This window comes from Acomys minous (genome assembly GCF_964271855.1).
Source record: "Acomys minous genome assembly, chromosome: 4".
NCBI lineage: Eukaryota > Metazoa > Chordata > Mammalia > Rodentia > Muridae > Acomys > Acomys minous.
The window spans coordinates 133,799,778-133,817,553 of NC_140486.1; the positions used below are offsets into that span (position 1 = coordinate 133,799,778).

At 39.4% G+C, this 17,776-nt stretch overlaps 2 protein-coding genes across 2 annotated transcripts in view; one reads left to right on the plus strand and one right to left on the minus strand.

Moving 5' to 3' along the window:
- Window positions 1-17,776, plus strand: part of LOC311596371 (uncharacterized protein) — a 50,783-nt gene that overhangs the window by 18,179 nt on the left and 14,828 nt on the right. The gene's annotated exons all lie outside the window — the stretch shown is intronic.
- CLUL1 (clusterin like 1) overlaps window positions 1-17,776 on the minus strand; it is a 56,526-nt gene that overhangs the window by 18,075 nt on the left and 20,675 nt on the right. The window contains exons 4-8 of the mRNA XM_084779708.1: window positions 17,099-17,216; window positions 15,564-15,709; window positions 10,216-10,383; window positions 6,250-6,673; window positions 139-276 (exon numbers count right to left, since the gene is read on the minus strand). Of these exons, the coding sequence (XP_084635834.1) occupies window positions 139-276; window positions 6,250-6,673; window positions 10,216-10,383; window positions 15,564-15,709; window positions 17,099-17,216 (994 nt within the window). The remainder of the gene's footprint in view (window positions 1-138; window positions 277-6,249; window positions 6,674-10,215; window positions 10,384-15,563; window positions 15,710-17,098; window positions 17,217-17,776) is intronic.

Below are 17,776 nucleotides of genomic sequence, written 5' to 3' on the forward strand. Positions count from 1 at the left end.
ACAGTAGATATCATCGAAGAAATAACACCTAAGTTTCCCTCTGATCTCTGCATGCATAGGCCTATGTGTGCACATGTACCCACGCACATGAACACAGCAATACACATACCAGGAAGACATGATAAAACAGTTATTTACCTTCAGATAGGTAATCGTGACATTTTTGGCATCTCTTATGAAATTTGAAACATCCAGATAAATTCTGACCAAATTCCTCACATGTTCCTCCATTTTGCTCAGGCAACTTGTCTACAGTGTTATTTCTCTGGTCCAACTCTGTAGAGAATACAACATTCACACATAAACATTCCTGGAATTTTACCACACAAGACTGGGGAGATGGTTACATCAGTAAAGTGCTTCTTACTCAAGCTTGAGGATCAACATTTGATTCCTAGGACCCCTGAAAAGCCAAATCTGTACTTTCAGTGTGTGTACCTTCAATGCCAGTGCTTGGGAGGTGGAGACAGGTGGGTCACTGGGTTTACTGGCCTGGCTAGCTTAGCTTTCTTGCTGAGTTTCAGACCAATGAGATTAATTCCAGCACTTAGGAGGCAGGGGCAGATGATCTCTGAATTAGAGGCCAGTCAAGGCTACATTAAAAAAAAAAAACAACTAAAAACAAAACAGAAAAACTAAAACAAGTAGGTGACTTCTGATAAACAACATTCAAGGGTACTCACCCATACATGTATACACACCTAACATACATTAAATAAATACATTTATTTGATTAAAAAATAACCAAAATTAAACCAGATTTAGAATTTAAAAACCTGGGGGCTGGAGAGATGGCACAGAGCACTGGCTGTCCTTCCAAAGGCCCTGAGTTCAACTGCTAACAACCACATGGTGGCTAATATCCATGTAGAAGGAGATCTGGTGCCCTCTTCTGGCCTGTAGGCACACATGCATGCAGACTATTGTATAAATAATAAATCGTTTTAAAAAAATTAAAAATCTTAGAATCTAGGCATAGTAATCCATATCTGTAATTCAAGCACTTGACAGGTAAAGGCAAAGGACCAAAAGTTCAAGGCCAAGTGTTGGCAATATCTTAGTCATAAAAGAAGTAGGATATAAAATTAACACAGAAAAATCATTAGTGTTTCTTTTAAAAATTTTTTCCTTATTTATTTATTATGTATACAGTACTCTGTCTGCATGTACGCCTGAACTCCATAAAATGGCATCAAATCTCATTCTGTACACCAGTGACAAACATACCAAGAAGGAAATCACCATAAACTTAAAATCAATCAGTCTTGGGATAAATTTCACCAAAGAAGAGAAAGCTTTATAAAGAAAAATTTAAGATAATGAAGAAAGAAATTGAAGAAGATGCCAGAAGAGGGTAATATCTTCCATACTCATATGTTGGTAGGATTAATATCATAAACATGGCCATGCTAAAAAAGTAATCTATAAATAGAATACAACTTTCCCACCAAAATTCTAATGTAACTGTCCACAGTAGTTGATAAGTTAAGTCCAAAATTCATCTGAAAACACAAAAGACTCAAGACATCAAAAAATATTCTATTAAAAACTGTTGGAAAATCACCATTCCTGATTTCAAATTATACAATAGATCCATAGTAATAAAAGTAGTATGGCATTAAAAAAAGAAATTGAAGCAGGGTGTGGTGGTACATGCCTTTAAATCCACTTGGGAGGCATAGGAGGTAGATCTCTGTGAGTTTGAGGCCAGCATGGTCTATAACATGAGTTCCAGGACAGCCAAAGCTATATAAAGAGACCTTGTCTCAATCAAACAACCCCCTCAAAACCCAATAAATAAATAATAATATAAATAATAAAATAAAAACAGATTTGACCAATGTAATAGATTAGCAGGCCCGGATATCATCCCACACTTCTACAGGCACTTGATTTTTGACAAAGAAACCAAAAAAATTAAATATTGGAGAAAATACAGGATACTCAGCAAATGTTCTAGTCAAACTGAATACCATGTAAAAGAATGACACTATATCCTTATCCTGCACCCTCTATTTTGATGGATTAAGGACATTCATAAAACCTGATGCCCTGAATCTAAAAGAGGAGAAAATAGTTAATATGCTTTAACTTTTAGACAAAGGAATGATCTTTCTGAATAGGACCTCAGTAGTACAAGAGTTAAGACACACAATTGACAAATGAGGTTTCATGAAACTAAAAAGATTTTGTACAGCACCAGCATTCAAATGAAAAGTCAGCCTCTAGAATCCTTACCATCTCTACATTTGACAGAGAGTTGGTATCTAGAATACATAAAAACTAAAATAAATAAATAAGAACACCAACAACCCAATCAAAAATTGGAACATGGGGGCTGGAGAGATGGCTCAGTGGTTAAGAGCACTAACTGCTCTTCCAGAGGTCCTGAGTTCGTTTTCCAGCACTTACATGGTGACTCAAAACCATCTGTATTATGATTCAATACCCTCTTCTGGTGTACATGAAGACAATGTACTTATAAACATAATAAGTGAATATCTTAAAATTGGAACACAAATAATCATTTCTCAAAAGAAAAAAATGGTCAGCAAAAGCATTTAAAAATAATGTTCAACACCCTTGGTCATCAGTGAAATTTAAAACTCTACTTTGAGAGATGGAGAGATGGCTCAGGGGTTAAGAGCCCTTGCTGTTTTTGCAGAGAATCCAGGGTTCCGTTGCCAGCACAAACATTTGTAACTTCAGTGCCAGAGGATCCCTCTTCTGGCCTTCATAAGCCCCATGACATGCACATGGTGCACAGACATACATGTATATGAAATACCCATACACATAAAGTAAGTGAAATAAAATCACTTCGGAATTTTTATCTTACCAAAATCAAAATACTAAGATTAAAAAATAGATGATAAATGTTGGCATTGACTTTTGAAAAGGTAACACTCACTGGTGGTGTAAGTGCAAACTGGTACAACTACTGTGGAAATCAGGTGGAGGACTCTTCAAAAGCTGGGAGTATATCTACTATGTGATCCAGCTATGGCATCTCTGGACATATTCCCAAAGGATCTTATATCCTACTATAGAGATATTTGCTGATCTATGTTTGTTGCTTCTCTATTCCCAATAGCCAGGAAGTAGAAAGAAGCTGGATGTCTACCAAGTGATATTGGATAATGAAAATATATACACAGTGGGACATTATTTGGCTATAAAGAAAAATTAAATCATTAAATTTGCAGGCAAATGGATAGAGTTGGAAGTAATTATCCTGAGTCAAATAGCCCAGACTCAGAGAAATGAATGCTACATGGCACTCCTATATGTGGGTACTACTTTTGTCTCTATCTGTGTTTACAAGGGGCTATGAGGGGAGGGAGATATTTCAGGGAAAGGCCAGTAGAATACCCTCTAAGTTCTTTTCTTTACACCTATAAATTAGTGTATCTCAACCTTCATTGGAGAAGCTTCTTTTTGCAGTGGATGGCTATTAATACAGAGACGCACAGCTGGTCAACATTCAAAGAATAAGAGACTATAGAGTGCTTGCCTCCAAATGGGAAGTTTTTCATCTAAAACTCAGAGTTTATCTCAGAAAAGAGGTCAGAAGGGTTGTGAGAGCCTTTGCTGGGGACATGATAGCACCATAGTACACATGAACTCATGGTGGCTCGGACTGCATGCATAAGACCTATGCAAGAACAAGCCAACCAAAATCTCAGACTGGATGGGGAGAGGGGATCATAAAATACTACTCTTATCTGAGGAGTTATTGGCAGTTGATGGCTGCTGAATGAGGAGAGCAAGCTTTCTTCAAGAATGTTCTTCCTCAGAAGATACCCATATTCTAGTACTACACTCATGCACTAAATGGACTCAAGAGGTTTCTTTGTTTTGTTTTTAAAGATTTATTTTTTATTGTATATATAGTATCCTGCCTGCATGTACACCTGCACACCAGAAGAGGGCACCAGATCTCATTATAGATGGTTGTGAGCCACCATGTGGAGGGTAGAGGAACTACAGGAGAGGAGATAGGGTGTATGTGATTAAAATTCATTGTATGTAGGGATGAAATTCTCCAATAATAAAAAAAATATTTTTAGCTGGGCGTGGTGGCACACACCTTTAATCCCAGCAAAGGCAGGTGGATCACTGTGAGTTCGAGGTAACCTGGTCTACAAAGCGAGTCTAAGACAGCCAAGGCTACACAGAGAAACCCTGTCTCAACAAAACAAAACACAAATATATATTTAGAACATAGGTTTACCTTTACTTGCTAAATAGCAAATCATTTAAGAAAAATTTTTGTTTAAATTCAAGGCCAGCTTCCTTGGCTACACATCAAGTTTAAGGTTAGGCAGAATTAAACTATTTAAAACTATAATTGGAACTATATAGGAATTTGAAAGACACTAGAAATGTTTTAAACCAGGTGGTACTTATAACAGTACCATTCATTTTTGCATTATATATACATATACTTGCATGGATAGTAGGTTAGTAAACTGGGTATGGTTGCTCTTACATATAACCGCAGTACTTGGGAGGTAAAGTCAGGAAGATCAAAAGTTGGTCATCCTTAGCTACATCAAGCTCACCTGGGCTACATGAGACACTGTTTCTAATAATTAATTAATTAATTAATTAATTAAAATAAAAAAATCAGTGGGTTAAAAAATTTGAGATCCTTCCAGAAGAATTACAAAAAATATAAAATTAATAAAATTTAAAATAGCATTAAGTGTCAAGATAGTTTAGACTTTTTTTTTAAAGATTTTCTCTTTTCTTTTGGGTTCACTTACCCGTTTTAGCTGTTTTTATAATTTCAGCTTTTAGTATGATTGTGATCACTAAGCCCATCCATGATGGCTTTCTGACCCACAACACTAGAGGCTCATCATTAACCACTGGACTTGACAAGCTCTGTGTATTAGATTCCTTTTCCTGCTATAGCAGAGTACCACAGATTGGCTTGAAACAGTGTAAACTCATTATTCTGATGTTTTGTATGTCAGAAATTTGCTGTGGGTCTAACACTTGATACTAACACTGGATCATTGTCAAGGTGTCAGCAGGGCTGATTCTGTGACAGTTTTTAGGAAACTCCTAGTGTGCATTATGTATAGCTTCTAGATGCCACCTACACCAGAGCACAATATGGGTGACATCATACCACAGCCCTCCTTCCCCTGATGCCATCCCTGTTTTTTCCTGGCTCTTTGCTCCACTTTTGAGAGTATCTGGTTTTGGTTTTTGTGTGTGTATGTTTTGCAATCAGATCCGGGACTTGTGCATGCTCAGCAAACACTCTACCACTGACTACATTCATAGTCCCTCCTACTTTTAAGGACCCATGTGACTACATCAAATCCCACATAATCCAGAATATGGTCCATGCTTTGAGGTCAGCACATTCACAACCTCAGCTCTGTCTGGGCACCACTTTCCTCTTATCCTGTAACATGGGGCTCATGGGTTCTGGGAACATCAGCATATACACAGGTACTTGTTAATACTCCAGGTAATTGTTAATTCTTTCCACCACAAGGAGCAGAGCTCAATGTTTTTTTGTTTTTGTTTTCTCACACACCCAGGAGGTGATGGCATACTTCTTTAATACCAGCACTAGGGGGGCAGAGGCAGGCGGATCTCTGAGTCAGAGGCCAGCATGGTCTACAAAGAGAGTTCCAGGACAGCCCGTGCTATTACATAGAGAAAGCCTGTCTTGAAAAACAAAACAAAAGACCCTGCCTGGTTTGGTCTCAGACTCGCAGAGATCTGCCTGCCTCTGCCTCCCGAGTGCTGGGATTAAAGGTGTGCACCACCATGCATGGTTTAAGCAGGGTCTTATACATGCTAACTAGATAAGTGTTCTACTGAGCTGTATTCCAAAACTGTGTTCTATCTAATTAATCATTTTTATTTTGAGATAGTCTTACTGTGTGTCTACAGCTGGCCTGGAACTCACTATGTAGAGCAGGCTAGCCTGGAACTCATAGAAATCTGCCTGCATTTGCCTACTGAGTGCTGGGGTTAAAGTCATGTACCACCATTTGTAGCCTTTATTTTCAATGTTTGCATTTACAGGGGCCCTAGATATCCAGTTATCATAGAGGTGGATGGAACAGAAGGGCAGAATTGTCCACCAAATGCATGACTGAGCACATACATGAGTATGTAGATACACCAGCATATACCACAAAAAAAGCAAAAGGAAAAAAGGAGCAAGAGAGAAAAGAGGAGAAGAAAAGGAGAGAGGGAGAGGAGTCTTTAGTAACTGGCCTTTGTGTGGTTCCCACGAATCCTCAGCTGCGTCCAGTGTCTTCGTAATTATATCTCGGATTCTCCCATAAACAGATATACTGAAATTATAAAACAGGTGTAAGATGTTGGGAATGTCCCACTTTTGCCCAAATTCTTCCTTTTGGGTTAGCTCTTTAGATAAAACTGGGTGGTATGGCTCCATTAAGTCTACATTGGTCATGAAGTATAATTGGAAAGCCTGGTCAAATTCTTGCTGCATCTGTTTAAAAACATAAAAACTCATGTTGAAGAGAGATTTCACATCCACAGTCAGCTGGCTGAACAGGTTCTCCATTTGTGTCACTAGTAGATCGTCCTCAGTCAGCTGTTTGGGAGGGGGGTCCTTCACATCTTCACTGTGAGGAAACAGAAATCGGTACATTTTCCTGAGAAATTGCTCCATCTGTGGAGTAGAGTGGGACATGGAATTAAAATAAATATGTGTAGAAGAATTTTAATTCAGTGACATGACTACTCAGGCTGAAATACAGACACACCCTTAGCACACATCTTTGATCCCAAACAATGAAGGTAAAATTAGTTTGTAGAAGGAAGCACCCATGTTTCAAAGTGATATCTAACTGAGTGGCAGACAAAGTGACAAATAGGAGAAAGATTTGACAGAATAGGACATGGCCGACTCTTACAGGATGGAGAGGAAATGGACCCTACTTAAGGGAGCAGCACAGAGAATGAGAAAGAGGAGGTAGTTTTACCAGGAGAGGTTTACAGAAACAGGCTGAAGAGAAAATAAGCTAGACACAGGTGAAGACAGAATGAACCAGAGAATGAGAAAGAGCCAGAGATTAGAACAGATTGCTAGAGTTAATTAGAGGCCAAGCAGAGCAATTCAATGAGAAACTCAGAGCCAGATTGAATCATCTTGGAAAGGAGTTTGGGCCAGAACATCTAAGTTCTGCCAGAGTTCAGACAGAGAGAAAGAGTGAGCTTATTCAGCAGTAAGACTCAGATCGCAAAACATTCTAAGCCTAGATTAGATTGTATGTAGGCTAGAATCTTCCAGAACTAGGACTGGGTTAGCAGGTGGAGGCTGTAAGCCTCCAAGATGACATTTGGCAAATGAAAGTTACTTTTACAAAAATGTTTTTCTTCCTGTTCTACTTCTTTATGAAAAAAATTAAGTTAGCTTACGGTAGTCATTCTAAATTAAGTTCTGTATAAACTAGGAAAAGGTGACTTCTTGAGGTGGTGTATTACCATTCTTATAGATGGTCTTAACTTTAACTGTGGACATGGGTCCTGAAGTTCTCCTGGTTTAGATTTCCTCACAGAGAGCTAAAAAGGTCAAAATAGAGTAGACAAGCTATAACCTGATAATCTGGCAGCAGCTGGCAGGTCACTGACTACAGGTTACTGTAAAATTTGCCTTAGAACTATAAAGAACGCTACTGTCTTTCACCTCCTAGTTATTATTGTTGTTGTTTCTGATTATGTAATAGAATATTACTGTCTTTATACTCTGTTTCTTGTTATCTCTAAATTAATTCATGACTGGGTCCACCTCCTCTTGGTGGGGAGGCCTGATGGCACTAAAAAAAAAAAAAAAAAAAAAAAAAAAAAAAGAATAAGCAGGCTACCAAGGTGAGACTTGATAGCCTATGACCATATAGTGGGGGAGGAGGTCCCCCTCAATCATAGACCTAGGGGAGGGGAATAGGGTGAAAGCAGGAGGGAGGGAGGAACGGGAGGATACAAGTGATGGCATAACAATTAAGTTGTAATCTCAATAAATTAATAAAATAAAAAAAGGAAAAAAAGAAAAAATTAATTCATGAAAAGAAAAAGATGACCATGTCTACACTGAGCCATAGATGCTAGATATAGCTTAGGAATAGGTAGTTATATATTAGGTTGCTTAGTGACAATTGTAAATTAACAGTGATAATGCCCAGTTTGTTATAGTCAAAGGAATGAAATCCTAGTCACAGAGTGCTGAGTACCATGCAGTGGAAGGCGATTATCTAGCAGCACACTGTGCAGTATCTAAATCTTTATAGCACAGGGCTAGAACGTCCTGAGTCTATCAGCTATGGGATGTTACTTCTGGAGCATCGGCCTCCTGCTGTTCCGACAATTATCCAGGAATCTGCATAGGACCTATGCCTTTTCCAGAAAGAAATCTGGATGGATTCCTGCCTTCCCTCTGCCAGTTTGTGTTTACTTATTCCATCTATACAAATAAAACTTCAAAACCTGGTTGTGGTGGCACATGCTATTAATCCCAGCACTCTGAGAAACAGAGGCAGGCAGATCTCCTTGAGTCCAAAGCCAGCCTGGTCACAAAGAGAGTTCCAGGACATCCAAGGCTATTATACAAAAATCCTGTCTCAAAACTCAAAAGAAGGAGGAGGAGGAGGGGAGGAGGAGGAGGAGGAGGAACTAAAACTTCAAAGCTGGACAAGGTGGCACATGCTCTAGCTCCTCTAAGGACTTAGGGAGAGGGGGCATTACTCTAGCCAAGGAATTGAGAAAGCACTGGGCAACATAGCAAGACCCAATCTCAGAAAACAACAAAAACAAGCCCCAAGAAATGTTCATAAGGTTACATCTCTGGCTCAAATGAGAATGTCCCCCATATCTTCTATTTCCAGCACTCATGTCGTTATGTTATAGCACATTAGAGAATGTCCATAGATGTAAAAGTAGAGCAGATGCCATCAACAGTGTCATCAAATTAATGTGACATATTCCTTATCCTAGTGGCTGTTCTTTTGTAACTGAATGTGGCACTGCCAAGCCAAAGTATAGTGTAATTACTGCATATATTAATATGAAGAATAAAATTCCATTCCATTTCATATACAGCTTACTTTTTGAAGGGGGAAGAAAATCCAGGCCAGAGATTTTACTGGGGCACAGCTCATCCTATGTGAGCCACCACCCTCTGTGTCTCCCTCTGCCTAGAAGATAGCAAAAGGACATTAAAAAGAAAACATGCCAGTCCTACAGAACACATGGATAGAGCAAAAGGAAACATGCAGGTATGCACATTTACTTGAAAATACAGAAGAGGAAATGATCATTGAAATAGATGATGTGTTACTGAGCGTCTATAATACTAGCACTTGGGAGACTAAGGTGGAAGGATCATGGACTCAAGGTCAACCTAGGATACATCTCCAGAGGAGACCTTACACCATAAACCAAAACAGGGAGGGAGCAATGAACTTAAGTGTAGGGCAGACATCTGTAAACCAGAACTTAGGGATTTGGAATCAGGAAGATAGGTCATTTTTGGCTACATACTGAGGTACATGTAGAATTGAAAAAGGGTGGTAGGGAGGAGAGAGAGAGAGAGAGAGAGACAGAGAGAGAGAGAGAGAGAGAGAGAGAGAGAGAGAGAGAGAGAGGTATTTTCAAATACATGGTTTTTAGGATAAACTATTAAAGAAGGTTTAAATCAAAGACTGCAATACTATGATTGAAAGTGCAATTAGACAGCTATACAGTGATATCACATGCCTTTAATCCTAGCATTTGTGAGGCAGAGGCAGGTAGATCTCTGTGTGTTTGAAGCCAGCCTGGTCTACAGAGTGAACTCCAGGACAGCCACAGTCACACAGAGAAATCCTGCCTCGAAAAACAAAAACAAACAAGCAAAAAAGCAGTAAGGCAGATATTTATTGGATGCTTCCTCAAAAGAAGACACATAAGCTACTGTCAAAGGGCTTAACAGTCTTTTGGGAACCTGCCCACAAACAGTGAGTATAATGCAAAGTCAAGGCATTTCTACAAGAGTTACAGAGTGTAATTAGCAAGGGAATAAACACTGATGGTTATTCTAAAATGTAAATCCTGCACACACAACTGGTGATAGATAGATGGTGTTAGACTCTCTATTTTAAAAATTAATATAATTTAAAAATCAAGATGGCCTGAATGCCTTAAGAATCCTCAAATAATGAGCTCTCTTTTTCCTCTTACCATATTTTTCAAAGAGGACCAACCCGGTTGGCAAGCTGTATAAAATCTCACGCAGTTACTTTCCAGACATGGCCTGCACTCATCCCAGGAATCCACAGAAGACGCCCGACATAACTTTTCTTCTTCCTCCAGATGTTCTTGCACTTCGTTCATGAGTTTCAGGGCCTCCTGGTTACAATGTACAAGCAGAGGCCTCATTTCCATTTCCTGAGTCTATGTATACCTTAGTTGCACTGCTGAATTCAGTTGACAGAGTGCTTGCCTTGCATTCACAAAGCCCTGGTACCACCTAAACAGGCGCAGTGGCACACCTGTAATCCCAGCTCTCAGAAGGTGAAAGAGGGAGGACCGGAAGTTCAAAGGTATCCTCGGTTACCTAGTGAGTTCAAGGCCATCCTTTGATGCATAAGACCTGGTTTCAACAGAAATTCAGTTTGAGACCCTCTTCATGGTTTCAGTATTTTTTTTTTATCTTCACCCTCCTTTCTGCCTCTAGATACGATACACTGATTTCAGTTTGATAAAGAGATTTCTGAATGACCCTTTATTGAATATCATGAAAACGTCTTTGTCTGTTCATTAGTTCACCAATATTCATTGGATACTTGCTGTATGATGGACATTGCAGTAAATGTGGATGAGCAAATTAGCAAAGACATCATCACCCCATTTGGGAGCTATGGTGATTACCTTTGACTTCTCTATCTGCATGGTTAGTCCATGAGGGATATAGAAGGTGGGCTTGAAGTCTTCGAAAAATGGTATTTTAATTCTCTAATTTAAGCTTCTTTAAATCATTTTAGACACTACAAGAGAGCGCAATTCTTGTATATAACCATGAGTTACAATGATTGGGTTTTTTTCTTGTCTGTATTCCAAGCGCGCCCCCTTGTGGTGCTGGCTGTACTTGACTAGGGCCCGTCATTGTTGATAAGGAGCCAACTGCAATGACACCTGTCCTAGTTCTGCCCTGGAGGTCCCCACAGCTCTATAGCAAAAAAAGGCCTTTTTTTTTTCTTGTATCCCTTATTAGCTCTCACATGCACATCATGACACAGGCAGGGTTTGTGGATGATAGTGTTTTTTACGCCCTCTTGAGCTGTTCAGAACAGTGTGGGAACCTTGAATCTTCTTAAGAATGGTTGTTTCAGTAACTAAGAGTGCTGCTCTTGCAGTGGACAAGAGTTTGGTTTCTACCATCCACGTCTGGTGGCAATTCCAGGGTATCAAATTCCTCTTGTGTCTTCTCTCAAATAAGATAAATATTTTTCTTTAAAATGGTTATTTCATAATGGAAGACATCCTGGACTTTTTCAATGAGTTCCAATTTTGAATATTTTTCACATTGTTCCCTTAACCCAAAATCCTAGTATTCCTACTTATGAGCTAAAGTCACTGTATATTGTTGGGCAAATTAGTATAATTACTTGTCTTATTGTTTGCAGTTCAGAACAACAATGAAATATGTCCCACAAGGCTTTGGTGGTGAGATAAGGAAGCTAAGCACATTGTCATAACTCGTGACTCTAGACTTACTCCCGTCTCCCCTAAGAAGCAGAGTCCAAATTACATGCTTCCAAGATTTGGAAACTGGCATTCCTATGGATGAAGTAGATCTCTGTGTAGGGAATTTCCTTCCAGTCCCTTCTGATTCCCTTAAATATTCTATCCATGGACAGGTTCATTTCACAGAAATATCCCACAGAGTTACCACTGGGGATGCAGTGGGGTTGCTTAAGAGCTCTGAGGTTTTTTATTTGACTGGAAACTAAGATGTTCTTAGTGCTGTGCATGCTGTAATCCCAGCACTTGAGAGGTGGATGCAGAGGAATCAGGAGCCTGGGCTATGTTAGACTCTGTCTCAAAGTCCCCACACCATCCAAGCAAAACTATATGTTTGGGGTGTGGAGAGATGGCTCAGAGGTTATTAGCACTGGCTGCTCCTCAGAAAGTCCTGAGTTTAATTCCCAGCAACCACGTGGTGGCTCATAACCATCTTTAATGAGATCTGTTGTCCTTTTCTGGCCTGCAGGCATACATGCTGACATAATACTGCATGACTAATAAATAAATCCTTTAAAAATATTTGTTTTTAGTATTGATTAATGGGGAGGGGGAGCGACGGTGAGCCATGGTGATGCCAGATCGCTTGGGCTGAGTGGCATTCAGTGGTGGCAATCGTGGCTCAGTGGTAGAGCCCAGCACCTCAAAGACTGAAAATAGAAAAATAACATGGGACTCGGGTGTAGCTCAGTAGTAGAGGCCCCTGTTACAAACACTGACAAAGCAAAATATAAAGGTAATAAAATATGCTAGGCCAGAATGCTATTTATAAACTCTGGTTTGTTAGAGTGCTGTCAGACATTCCACCTGCCAGCTGTGTAAGGACCCTTAGGAAGGGGTCCCCTCATTCTACTTGCTGGGGTTACCCTAGTTCTCTGCTTACTTGTCTTCTAATTATAATAATGAGGTCTCTTCTCAGAGGACTCAGGTGGACTAAAGAATGTTTACCTAGTTGCAAATAAACTAACATTTTTTACATTTCTCTATTTACGTGTGTGTGTGTGTGTGTGTGTGTGTGTGTGTGTGTGTGTTTGTGTGTGTGTGTAGTCATTCATATATGTAATGGAATATATATGTAGATAGTCTTCATTACCTATGCTCTAATGTAACTGCTTTTCTCTGCCAGGCAGATTTTTGTAGAATCATTATGAGGATGATTTTATAAATGCTTTTTGTTTTGTTTTGTTTTGTTTTGTTAATTTTTAAAATTAATTTATTCTTGTTACATCTCAATGGTTATACCATCCCTTGTATCCTCCCATTCTTCCCTCTCTCCCATTTCCCCCTTATTCCCCTCCCCTATGACTGTTCCTGAGGGGGATTACCTCCCCCTGTATATGCTCATAGGGTATCAAGTCTCTTCTCGGTAACCTGCTGTCCTTCCTCTGAGTGCCGCCAGGTCTCCCCCTCCAGGGGACATGGTCAAATGTGAGGCACCAGAGTACGTGAGAAAGTCATATCCCACTCTCCACTCAAGTGTGGAAACTGTTCTGACCATTGGTTAGATCTGGGTAGGGGTTTAAAGTTTACCGCCTGTATTGTCCTTGGCTGGTGCCTTAGTTTGAGCGGGACCCCTGGGCTCAAATCTGCCTATCATAATGTTCTACTTGTAGGTTTCTAGAACCCTCTGGATCCTTCTACTTTGCTATTCTCCCATGCTTCTCTCATTCAGAGTCTCAATGGGATGTCCTCCCCTCTGTCCCAGTTTCCTGGTAAGTGAAGGCTTTCATGGGACATGCCCCTTGGGCTAGTATGCAGATATAAGTGAGTATATACCATTTGAATCTTTCTGCTTCTGGCTTAACTCACTCATTATGATCATTTCTAGCTCAATCCATTTGTCCACAAATTTCAGGAATTCCTTGTTTTTAATAGCTGAGTAGTATTCCATTGTTTTGTTTTGTTTTTTTGTTTTGTTTTGTTTTGTTTTTTTGAGACAAGGTTTCTTTGTGTAGCCTTGGCTGTCCTGGACTCACTTTGTTGACCAGGCTGGCATCGAATTCACTGGCCTTGAACTCACAGTGATCCCCCTGCCTCTGCCTTCCAAGTGCTGGGATTAAAGGCGTGTGTCACTAGATTTTATAATTCTTGATAATGACTCCTAAATTGATTCAAGTGTTTTTTTTTTCAGCCCTTCCTGCAGAATAACTAAATCTGCTAGGAATTCGGTGATTTTTCACTTGTCACTGACACATAAATATCACTAGGATAGAAATAGCCTTGAAACAGATTTGTGACTTCAGAGAGCACCATGAATCCTGGTCTGTACCATAAATTTAGGCAAGTTGGCGTAAACTTCCCAGGAACCTAAATTATAATGGGTTTAACAAGCAATGTCTAATTAAGTACAAACCTTAATCATAAACCATACAAACTATTTGGTTGTAATTCTCTATACATTGTCAGCTTATAGCATAATAAACTTTCTTTCTAAATTTACTTTGTATCTTGGAATGAATTACAGATAAAACTATTGTCCTGAACTTACTATAAAATAAGAGATACGGTAGCTGGAAAATGTGCATCCAGGTCAGTCCTAATTGAAAACACAGATATTCTCGTAATATCTTAGACCCTGTTAACCTTTAAGCTATGTCGACCTTTGTCATTCTGAGCTCACTATGAACTTCTGTAATGGACACATAGATAAGAAATGTTTATGGCTGGGGAGATGGCTCAGAGGTTAAGATCACTGCTCTTCCAGAGGTCCTGAGTTCAATTTCCAGCAGCAACACAGTGGCTCACAACCATCTACAATGTGATCTGATGCCCTCTTCTGGGCTGCATGTGTACATGCAGAGTACTGTATACATAATAATAAATAAATAAATCTTTTTTAAAAGTTTAGTTTTAATGAAAAAGCTTGTAAACTGTTATATCTTTATAATTCATCTGCTTTTGTGAGTAATTGTCTTTTTTACTATGAGGTAATTCTTTCTATGACATAGAAAATTTTGTCTCAGAGGTATAAAAACTGTGACCAGGCTGCGCTTGATGGCATATGACTTTAATCCCAGTACTCTGGGAGGCAGAGGCAGATGGATCTCTGTGAGTTCCAGGCCAGCCTGGTCTACAACGTGAGTCCAAGACAGCCACGGCTACACAGAGAAACTTAGCTAAAAAAAAAACACAAACAAACAAACAAAACAAAACAAAACAAAACAAAAAAACCCAGAAAACAAAAACAAAAAAACTGTGACCAGGCAGTTAGGAAAAGGAAATAGGGGAGGGAGCCCAGGATTCCTTCTTAGTGACTTGGGACTGGTTACACTGCTGCTAATGAGGAAAACTTAAACTGACCACTGTTTTCCTAATCCAAGAGATAAATTGAACCTTAAGAGATAAAACAAACATTGGATTTTGCATCCCATCATAGATTCTCCCAAAGGTGAGGACGTTGGCACGTAAGAACTCTAAGGGTATTTAGGAGTGATGTCTAATTTTTTAAAATTTAATTTTGGTAACAGGGATTAAGAAACCACTCATCTAGCCAAAACTTCTCCAAACGCGTTTGACTCGGTATCTTAACTCAGGTGAGACTAAAAATGAAGCACTCTGGAAAAGCAGCCTTCTTAACCCGGCGTGAATCCTTAAACCCTCGTGTTCACGGTCCTGTGGAAGATGACTAGATACGGAAGTGTAAAGCTTCCTCCATGTTCTCAACTCTAAACTGCTCCTCAGAAAATGTGACATAGGGAAAAGTCTCTCATTAATTGCACATATTTATTGTTGCAATTTTTATAACCCAAATGTTCTTAAAAACATATGGTTTTCAGTGATGGTACCTGCTTTTCTTCATTGCATTTCTTCAAGGTTTTCATCAGTTTGGCATACTCCTCCTCTCTACTTTCCATCATGATTTTCATCTGCTTAATGCCAATCAAAGCCATCTTCACTTCTCCTACATCTGCCTCTCCCACCTCTGCAAGACCTAAAAGACATGTTTGGAGTTTCTTTTAATTTGATCAGATTAGAAAAACATAACTCCAAGCCAGGCATGGTGGCGCACGCCTTTAATCCCAGCACTTGGGAGGCAGAGGCAGGTGGATTGCTGTGAGTTCAAGGCCAGCCTGGTCTACAAAGCAAATCTAGGATAGCCAAGGCTACACAGAGAAACCCTGTCTTGAAAAACAAAACAAAACAAAACAAAAAACAAACAAACAAAAAAGGTAAAAAACCGTAACTTCACCAGTTTTTGGTGCCCCTTAAATAGCTTAATTGTTTGTGTACAGCCTGGAGTTCTAAAGCATACATGACAAAGTAACTGGCAGCTGCCACTCTGCCACTGCCTTCTGTTTCTCACATGGGAGCTCCTGAACAAATCTTTTTTTTTTTTTAGACAGGGTTTCTCTGTGTAGCCTTGGCTGTCCTGGACTAACTTTGTAGACCAGGTTGGCCTCGAACTCACAGCGATCTGCCTGCCTCTGCCTCCCGAGTACTGGAATTAAAGGCGTGTGCCACTGCTGATCTTATTTGATTTCAGTCTTGTCATTTTCCCCAAGCCCTGTTTTTCTTTGTCCATTTTTTGCTATCACCAGAGAGTCAAATATGTTTGTATTAGAACAAAAATCTGAGTTTTTCTTGGTAGTTTATATGAAATACCCAGCAGAGGAATTTAAACACAGTGAAGAATTTACCTTTCTAGAAGCCAACAGACTAAAAATGTATGTTATATAGTACACGGTTCACTAGTAACCTAATAGAAGTCTCTTTTATACCATTAACTGGCCCTTGGTGGGTATAAATTCCCTGCCATTCTGTCTTCTCTTTAGCCAGTGTGGCATTTTGAGGATGTTATTCTTGCCTCTGAATTTAATTACAGGCTCAAAATCAACTTCATCTTAGCTAATTTATTTGCTAAATGTTGAATGTCTCAAATCTATATCACCAAACAAGGGTCACAGATTAATGGGCACAGAACAACCAGATTTACTGACATGACAACTTACCCCTTGACCAGTTTAAAAAATAATGACACAGATTGTTTTAAGTTTTTAGATGCTAGGAAAGTATTTTGCTGTTCATTAAAGATGTGTCAAGATGACACCAAACATTTGAATACAAAAGAAAATGTGGGCAAAAGTTGGCAAGTTTCATTTGCATAACAACAAACACCTGTCCATGTGAAGGTTGGCTTGTGGAGACTGACTGGCGTTTTCTATTTTTACCCAGATGTTTGACATCATGAGTACTTGGTTTAAGTCCTGGAGAAATTTTTACTATGAAATGTAATGAATAAATACACTTATCTTTCAACTGCAACTGCAAGCCCCTATAAACATCAGCAGGACAGGCAAACACGCAAACAAAGCAAACGTACTCTTCAGGTTTCCATCTGTAGCAGCTGTGTCCTTCCAAGCAGGTGCACTGTGACAACATTTCAACCACAGCAGACACACAGAAAGCACCAAGAGTGGTGGCTTCATGGTCCAGAGTTCCTAAGAAGGGAAAATCAACCTGCTTTTTATTCTTTCCTTGAGGCTACTCTTCAGCATAGCAATTGAAAACATATGGTGTTGCAAAGCACTTTTTCTGTCAATTTCACTTTATGAGTTTAGACACATGTTAAAATGGCTGGAACATAAGAATGCATAAACTATGAATTCAAAAGCCAAACCAGCTTCATTTAGTCCTATTTTATTTACATTTTTCCTGACAGCTAAATATGTGCATCAAGCCAGGCTTACTAGTGCTTAGACACTGGGGCATTAGGGTTGAGAGTTCCAGGACATTGTGGTCCACATAGCAAGACCCTGCCTCAGTAACCACAGCAATGGTGACATCATATGCCAAGCCAATGTACAATATTGGTTATAGAACTCTAGAGTCCAAATTTCATTGGATTTTCTTATCTACAGCAATTGTGTCTAAAAGCAGGCTTAAAGTATGTCGGGGGCACATTTTATGTCCGAAGTTCTCAGCCCTCCTGTCTCCATGTTCTGTGTGCTGGGATTTCAGATGTGCTGGAGTATTCTTATAATTTTTACAAAACCTATCA